General features: G+C 38.9%; 1 protein-coding gene across 1 annotated transcript; it reads left to right on the top strand.

Moving 5' to 3' along the window:
- The first annotated feature begins 3377 nt into the window (after positions 1 to 3377).
- On the top strand, positions 3378 to 8562 carry LOC121514184 (cell surface glycoprotein CD200 receptor 1-like). The gene is made up of 5 exons (XM_041794285.1): positions 3378 to 3405; positions 4223 to 4528; positions 4771 to 5031; positions 6782 to 6869; positions 8339 to 8562. The coding sequence occupies exons 1-5, from the start codon at positions 3378 to 3380 to the stop codon at positions 8361 to 8363; spliced, it is 708 nt and encodes a 235-aa protein (XP_041650219.1). The 3' UTR covers positions 8364 to 8562.
- Positions 8563 to 8993: the final 431 nt, after the last annotated feature.

Below are 8993 nucleotides of genomic sequence, written 5' to 3'. Positions count from 1 at the left end.
GATTAATCAATTGCACCATGTCACCCATGTGTCTCACTTCACATGGCTGCTAACCCCGTCACCATTTATTACCAGTTTTGGGGCATTTTATTCACACCTTTAACTGCTTCACATTGAGATCATTTACAGTAACCCCACACCCATGCGCCTTCATCTAACATAGGATAAACACATGGTGTATACAGCTGTGCTTACATTTCATAACCAAGATAACAGCATACTTTAACATTTTTAAGTACAACAACGGATGCTTGTTTAATTTACATTACCAAATCAGGTAGATGTGTTGCTGCTATAAAAATACAGAAAAGTTGTAAAATGTTCATTATTTCCCTGAACTTGTACTCTGGCAGATTTCTTGATAATTATTCATCAGCTGGAGCTACAGTTATTTTTACAGATTGGAAAAACAAAGCAAGCAGGCATCTTTTTTATTTCTTGAAGAGGATGAGAGCATTTGGTGCCTTCTCTGGTTTGTGGAGCTCTTTGATTTAGGAAGTTTACAAGCATGCACGTGTTGTGGTTTTTAAAAACTGGCTTTGAGAGTGATGGACCCTACTTTACCCTTACAACTTTGTGTCTTACTTTCTTGTGTTGAGGATTTCCTTTATTAGCTTATATAAGGGCCGCATGCTCTTCAGAAAAAAAAACATGTGGGTGGTTAGGAAGTGGTGAACAACTGTTGCAGGTGAAATGAACCCATGCAGGAGCTTCATTTACAGCTCAGATCTGAACTCATGAAGATGTCCAGCCAAATGGACAGACTAATGTGTGTTTACCTGCTGACTATAAGCTGCTTTGCATTTGTCCGTGTCCATGGAGGACGCCCAGGTAAGCCCCAGCTTTCTTGTGTCATTTGACATGGTTTTAAGAGATCATTCAGAGACATTTTGAGTTGATCTGGCTGCAGAGAGGCTAGACTTTAACCACTTAAATGATAACAGGAGTACACCTCATTGGGTAGTGTTTTGTCTGAGTTTACTAGGAATTAAAGTTAAGCTAAATAAAAAAAAAAATTCTTTATGTGTATGTTAGGTTTCAAGACTGCACTTTGCACATGTTTTAGACATTATCTACAGTCATGTGCAAAAGTTTTAGGCATGTAGAGCGCTAATGATTTACCACAGGGCCTAATGTGCCACAACCAAGAGCTGGAGAGGAGGAGGTCCTGAGGGGTGCAAGCCAGACACATGTCGCTCGGCAGCCAACGCCAGGCTTGAGGGCACCTCTTTTGTCTGGGCCTTTTCACCCCTGGTAATACACCCAGAGACTGTCAGTGGTTCTAGGGCCCTTGGGACATCCACAGCTTGACCAGGGGGCTTGTGGCAACCCTACTACCTGCCCGGATGGCACCCAAGGCCAGTGTTTCTAAAATGGGCAAGGCACACTGCTGTGTCTTTAGGCAAGCCTTGATGTGGATTGGAATTAGTACAGCCATACATTATTACTTCAAGAGGCTATTTGTACGGATATGTGGTGTGCCTTGAAATTTTGGCTTGTTCTTCGGCGTGCCTTTAGCAAGACTAGGTTGAAAATCATCACCTTAGGCTCTGCTTACCCCGCTCTAAAGGTGTGGACGCTGCATATTACCAGGGGCATGGGAAAATAATCTGTTTAAGAAACAACTAAGACATCCAGAGTACTTGTGTCAATCCTCCCTACAACCCTATGGTACCCTCAGGCAGCTTACTCACCACATCTACGCCTTACATCAGCCTCATTTATGGCCCAAACATGCCTAAAAGTTCTGCAAAGCTCTGTATTTGTTTCTGGACAAAGTTTTAAGACAATTACCTGTTTTGTTGTTGCTGATCTGATACAGATGTGCCTCCTTCCTGTGAGGTTTCGGTGAATGTCTGGAGAAACACAGTGTTGAAAACTGCCCCACAGCAGAGTCTGACCATCAGGTGTCCAGTCAGACACTGTGGAGAATCATTGCAGGTCACCTGGTGTAAACCCGATACTGACCGATGTGAACAACTAAAGAACGCTGAGAATGTGGAAATAACTCAGAATATCACACATGAGGATAAACTGATTTCGTATTTGACTTTCAAACGGATTTCCATTCATGATGCTGGCCTGTACAGATGTGAAGTGCATAAATTCAAGAATGTGCTGATCAGCCATTCGATCGACGTCTCAGTTTCAGGTTGGCAGATTTCTCCTTCTGTGCTGAAAATATGGATCTGTGCTGTTTTTTTAAAAATTGTTAATTCTGCTTTTGCTTTGTAAATCTACAGTTGCACACCTAGGATTTGGAAACGTGTACAATGGTGCAGGTAAGAACGCTGTGTTAATGGGTGAATGCATTTTAGCCCTCAGATGGTGTCAGAAAAAGTTACACTTACAGGGTGTTTGTGACCATAAATGGCACTATACAAAATAGCAATAATAATAACTAAATAACGTATTTTTTTCTTAACTTGTTTTGCATTAACTGTTTTTATGAAGATCAGACCTGATCATAAATATCAAGTATTTACAGGAATTTAAACTTATAAATGCATGTTTAAGTGTAAAAAAAAAAGGTAATAAAAAAATCCCAAAATTGAATTATTTCTTCATATTACAGACAAATTGGTGTCCTCATGAGTATTATGACAGCCTCCTTGAATATGTTTTCACAATTAGTATCAACTTTATGTTTTATACATTCATGCTTTTTTTGAAATTAAAGAATTTAACAAACTGTTAAACTGAGGGTGCTCATGGCCACAAAGGGACCCCATATATGAAAATAGTAAACATAAAAACAAACAATTGATTGTTTTGATTTATTTTAGTCAAGATCAGACCTGATCCTCCATAATTATCAAATATTGAATAATTTTCAGGAATTCAATCCTTTCAGTGCCAGTTTAAGTGTGAAGATGCCTTATTTTTGGAACAAATGAAATAATAAATGAAATATTTTTATAGACTTTTTAATTTCCATGAGGAGGATTATCACGCCCTTAATATGAGCCATAACTTTGATTTTTATCTTTATTTTTCTTAAATTTAAGACTTTAAAGGGGACATATAATGCAAAGGTCACGTTTTAAAGGGACAATATGTAGAATTTGGCATTTTAGTGACACCTAGTGTTCAGATTTTAGAATGAGCCGATCTGTTACCAAAACGTCACATCACTAGGCAACGAGAGCCTGTGAAGACCAAAAAGGATCGTGAGCCGGACATCATTTACAGCAGTGACCAGGTGAGGGTTTATTCATTCCTTTTTGTAACCATAATTTTTATAGATTATAGGTCAGTCTTCTTCTCCACCTGCCTTCCAGGTACCTTTCAGGACCGGCGGGCAGGTTCGTATTTAAAAATTGCGTTTCGCTCTTTCTGTCCCCAAAACGTTGCCGTAGACAACATGGCGGTTCAATATGGCAGCCCCCGTGAGGGTGACCCACGGTAATGTAAATTTATAAAGCTTTTTTTCTAATTTTGTAAAAAGAAAACGAAAGTTTAAAGGGGATGATTGTGCACTTATTTTAACATACTTCACATAGATATATAAACATTATATCCCATGTACACCGTTTCTGTTCGGCGAAATGCAGCCAAATTCTACACATTGTACCTTTAAAGCTTTTCTAACAAAAATATGTGCCCTTGCCTGTCCACAGTCCCCTAAAGTAGCAGACCCCTCCCCCCATTTTGTTTTCCACCTTTCAGAAAATGTGTGCTAAAACAGGCCAATCGCAGATTTTCTCCTCATGATGTCATGTGGGCAGTTAGCCCCGCCCCCAGATTTGGCCGGCCCTCCCCGCTTGGAAGAAGGTTCCACCCTCCCCTCCTGATCCTCCTCTCAGCTGCAAGCTGAGATGACCAAAGAAATGACCAGAAAACACCACAAACTGGCTTCAATACCCTCTACGGATTTGAACGAAACCACCAGTGATATGTTGTTGTTTCATTGAGGGTTTATCCAGTGCTGCTGTTGAGGTTGTGTCATGGTAGTTGTAGATCTTCATCGTTGTTAGTAAAGTGCTCCTGCTTGCTGCTTTGACAGTGTCAGCGCTCCTCCTTGGAAATTCTGAAAATAAAAGGATTGCTCCTGAATATTTACTTTAATGTGTAAATCTTGTACCAGAGGTTCTTTTCAATTTTCTTTCAACGCCATGTGGCTCAAATAACTGAGCAACATGACATTTCTGACTGCCCTTTGGGACATTCTGATGTATCATTGCCATTCCTTTTATGCTTACTTGTGTCCTCTTCTTCACAGCTGTCAGAAACTCCTCTTTCAAGGAGGGAAGTGATGTAAACCTGACGTGCAGTGATAGGACGTGGAATCAGATGATCTTTGTTTCTTGGGAAATAATGCTGAGAAACAGATCCTGTAGAGTAGCCTTTAACAGTGATGGCCAAAGTTTAGACACCTGCAATGATGGGAAGACACTCAGAAACACATCCAGCTCCCAGTCATACCTGCACATCCCAAAATTCTCCAACGGTGACGATGGGGTTTACACATGCCAGTCTGTTTACAATGGAGGATTCATTTCAGCTGTCATCAGTGTGGACATTATTGGTACGATTATTCTCCTCAGATCAGGAAATATTTCATAACCATGTTATCAGTGAGGTTGACTTCATAAATGTTCAATTTACCAAAACACACCCATAAAAATGACATAAAGGGGAAAATCTGCGGCACCTATAAAAGAAGGCATTCCTCTTGATTCTGAAATATCCACTCATCACTTCTGAAAAAGTGAAACAATGAAGGGCTAAACATTTAATGTGCTTTTATGTTCTGTCTCCCTGCCTCAGTTCCTCCCAGCGTATCCACCTGGTTGGAGCGACAGGACAACAAGCTGATGGCAGTGTGCAAAGCTAATAGAGGAAAACCAGCCGCCAGCATCAGCTGGAGTCATGCAGGGAACTCATCGTTGGTGGAAACACTCGACTCTAATGGGTTTTATACTGCTGAAAGTCGTCTGCTGCTCCCTGATGGAGGAGGAAACCTGAGCTGTATTATCAGGCACCTGTACTGGGAAGAGGAAAAGATTTTCATTCCTGAAATCAGAGAGGGTAGGACAGGTTTTATGTACAGTTCATTAGTGCATGGGCCCCAGACAAACCCAGAGAACGGGCCCTCCCCAGATGATGCACAATGTGTGATTGATCAGTAGCATTTCTGCTAGCGTCCTGTTAACCAGGCAGTACCAGAAATGCATTCACATGATGCTGCATTTTAACCTGTCTATATTGCCATTGTTTGCCACTTTAACCAATTTTTGCCATTGTGCCCAAAAAAAAAAGGCCACTTTCCATTCATTTCTGCGGCTTCTCATTATGTTTGAATTGTTTCTTTCCACTTTTTACCAATTTTTTGCCACTTTCCATTCATTTCTGCAGCTTCTTTATGCCCATGTTTGAATTTTTTCTTTCCACGTTTACCAATTTTTCCACTTTCCACATGTTTCTGCAACTCCTTGTTGCCTATTTTTGCCACATTTTTCCCATTTTTGACATTTTTTGACTCTTTCACCAATTTTTGCCCATTTCTCCACTGTTTGCCACTTCTCCATCCCTTTCTGCAACTCCCTTTTGCCTATTTTTGCAACATTTTTCCCATTTTTGAAATTTTTTTGTCTCTTTTCACCAATTTTTGCAGCTTACCATCCATGTCTGCCATGTCTTTCTGCCAGTCTTGGCCAATTTTATCCAAATTTTCCCCTTTTTCATACATATTTTTTATCGCATCTTGCCCTTTTGTTGCCATTTTTCCCTTTTTTTGCCAGTTTTTTTTATTTTTTTTTAATTGCGTTTTGCCCATTTTTGCAACTTGTTGTCCATTAATGCAAACTGTTATTTTTTTTGCCCATTTTGCCACCTTTTACCCAATTTTGCCACTATGTGCCACTTTTTGGCCACTCTTTTGCCAATTTTTGCAATATTTAACCCATTTTTGCTACTTTTCACCTATTTTGGCCATGTTTCACCCATGTTTGCATTGTTTCTTGCTACTTATTTCACATTTTTGACACTTTGTAGATTCTTTCCACCATTTTTTGCCAATTTACAAAAAAAATTTGCCACTTTCTATCTATTTCTGCAACTTCTTTTTGCCTATTTTTTTTTTTTCATGAACTAGGTATTTGTTATTTCAGTAAAAAAGTCGGCATTGCCAGTCAATTAACAGCCAACAGACCCTTTACAGCAGTGATCATCAACTGGAGTGGCCCCTGGAGGATAATTAAATTCAGAAAATTTGTGAAGGAAAAAATATGGCATACTATTGTTTAACTTAAAAAAAAAGTTTAAGTAAAACTTTCAGCTGAGCCACTTTTCAAACAAGAAGCAAATATGTTTTGTATTTCTGTAATTTGGCATGGTCAAAAAATACTTCCTGTCTTGATTCAAGCTGTATTTTTTTAAGGCTCTTTGGGAGATAAATTATTTATTTCTGATAAGCTACACAAAAGATCCATTTCCTGCATCTGTACCTGACCAATCACAACACAGCTTATTAGAATCAAACTCAGTGATGGACATCAAGAGGGCTCTAGAAATATGTAGCTAAAATTTATCAATCGCCCCCTTGTGGCTGGCTTCAGTATAGGTGATAAGTATATTGCCTCATTTTTAAAACTTAAAGTTCCATTCGTTTTTAAAATAAATCATATTTTTACAAGAATATGTCAGTACAACCAAATGATTGCTTTTAGTTTATTTCATTTAAATGTCCGGCCCCAAGAGCATCAGTCAAGAAGAAGCTGGCCCTTCTGTGAATGGAGTTGATGACCCATGCTTTATAACTCCCTGTTTTCCACCACAGGTGTTCATCCTTGGTTCCACAACCTTCTTGTCCTGGGTGTCGCCTTGATTTTGCCTGGATTGTGTTTCTTCGTAATAAAACTGAAAAGGTAAGAATTTCTTGTTTTTCACAAGGAAAGACGAGAAAAATCACAGCCAGAGCTAGCAGTAGAACTTTTTGCCCTTTACTTCCCCTTTGTTCTCATTTTTGCCACATTTTTCCTCCTTTTTGCAACTTTAGGTCCATTAATGTCACTTTTTGCTGCTTTTTGCCACCTTTCACCCATTTTTTCCTCTTTTTTCGCAACTTTTGTCCATTAACCCTTAAAGCTCCAGTGGCACAGATCCCTACTGCGGGCACACCTCTTTATAAATTGCTTGGTAACTTTTGAACCGTAAGTCATAGGCACTCGCTTGTTTTTTTCCTGTGACAGCTGTGTGTTGTGCCTTTCTATATATGTGCTTCATGTATTCGTAGCTCTTACAGAACATTTTCTAGTGAGCCCAGAACTTGGCTAACTTCCTGGGGTCTCTGAAGACAGGGTTGTCGTATACAACAAGAAGTGACACAGTTTAGAAAAACGTATGTCGTAGACACTCTTTTTTTCCCCCTCTGAAAGCTGACAATTTTGCTGTTTGTTTGCTACCATCGATGTCTCCATAGTCCGTTCTAGTGAGCCCAGAACTTCAGTGACTTTTCGGCGTCTTTAAAGATTAAATCCACATCGTTAGATCCAGTTATAAGTGTCTTTTTGTCCATTTTTAATCCATTTTCGATATTTTACCTTGGCTTTATTTGGTGGATTCCGCCATATTTGTTGAGGGCAACATTTAGATGTAATGCATTGTGGGAGTTATAGTCGACTAGTTGCTTCTCTACTGCTTAGAGGAACAACACAAATGAATCTAACTGCAAAAAAGTGCATGGACTTTTTTGTATATATGTATATATTTTGAAAACCGTTTGTCACAGAATGTTTATCTTTCACTGTTTTGTCCCCAAGAGATGGGAGAACAAGTCTGTGCAAAGAAAATGCTTTGTCACTACTGTTTACTGTGTGTTATCAATGCAAATCTTTGAGTTTCAAATTCCAATTTATTTTTTTCATTTTGTCTTTAGAGTCCTATAACTTTTTCATAATTCAAGTGACATTACTGTAGTAGATCTGTTCTTAAAGCTCAGGTTGTCCTGAAAAAAAAAAGATGTCTAGAGCTTGACTGTGCACCACAGGGTTGATGATTTACAAGCTTTTCAAGAAAAAAGTCCAGATGAGACATGATGGTAAAAAAAAATAGCTGTGAGCTCTAAGGGTTAATGTCACTTTTTTTGCCATTTTATGCTCTATAGGCAAATTTTTTTTCCCCACTTTTTTCCCCACTTCTGGTGGGACCTCTGAGACCAATATAAACCTGTTTTAAAGGGTAAAATATGCAACCTTTAACATCAGCACTAAAAAGATAATTCTGTCTTAAGAAAAAAGGTTTAAATCTTTAAAAATACTATATAGATATGATGGCAGCGCTTCAGTCTATAGTTTCAATCACAGAGCTTTGTCTGTGTTTCCCCCTTTTCTTCCAGGCGATGCCAGCAGTCTGACATCTAACCAAGACCTCACCGAGGGTTAATTTCTGCAAGGCTGCAGTTTCTCTGCACATCATGTGAAGTTGTTCTAAAAACGCTCTTGAGTCAAATAGAGGATGTGGAGACTGATCCCAGGAACTTCTCTTCCATTTCTGTTACACATGAGATCACAGTCATGAGCTATTTACAGTGTATGGTGGATGTCTGAAGAATAAACAGACTCTGGCGTCTTCAGAATAATTGAATGCCTTCATGTACATTAGAACAGAACTTTTGTGTTCATGCTCTGCCTTTATGGATGTGGTCCTTATGTGTTTATAATATTTGTAAAATCTGCAGTCCCCCTTATAACAGGAACATCTAGACTTGCTTGAATTATGCCAATACATTTTTGACTGTAAAAGCCATTAAGTATTCACCTCAGACTTATTATTGGAGTGAACAGAAATGGAAACTGTTTTATATTGGCCTCATAATACCAGTAATCATAATTTCACTGTTGAATATCCACCAGGGAAATATTACAAACTATCTTATTGCAAAGGTGTAATCCATACATTTTTCCATATAGTGAATGTTAGACATTACTGTTCTTGCAAAGCAAAGGCTGTCTTAAGACTTCTTGTTTGTACTAGTTTCATATGAACAGACC

Source organism: Cheilinus undulatus, linkage group 8 (assembly GCF_018320785.1).
Source record: "Cheilinus undulatus linkage group 8, ASM1832078v1, whole genome shotgun sequence".
In the NCBI taxonomy this organism is placed as follows: domain Eukaryota; kingdom Metazoa; phylum Chordata; class Actinopteri; order Labriformes; family Labridae; genus Cheilinus; species Cheilinus undulatus.
The sequence above is the reverse complement of the archived record's forward strand: the minus strand, read 5'-3'. Positions and strand labels throughout refer to the sequence as shown.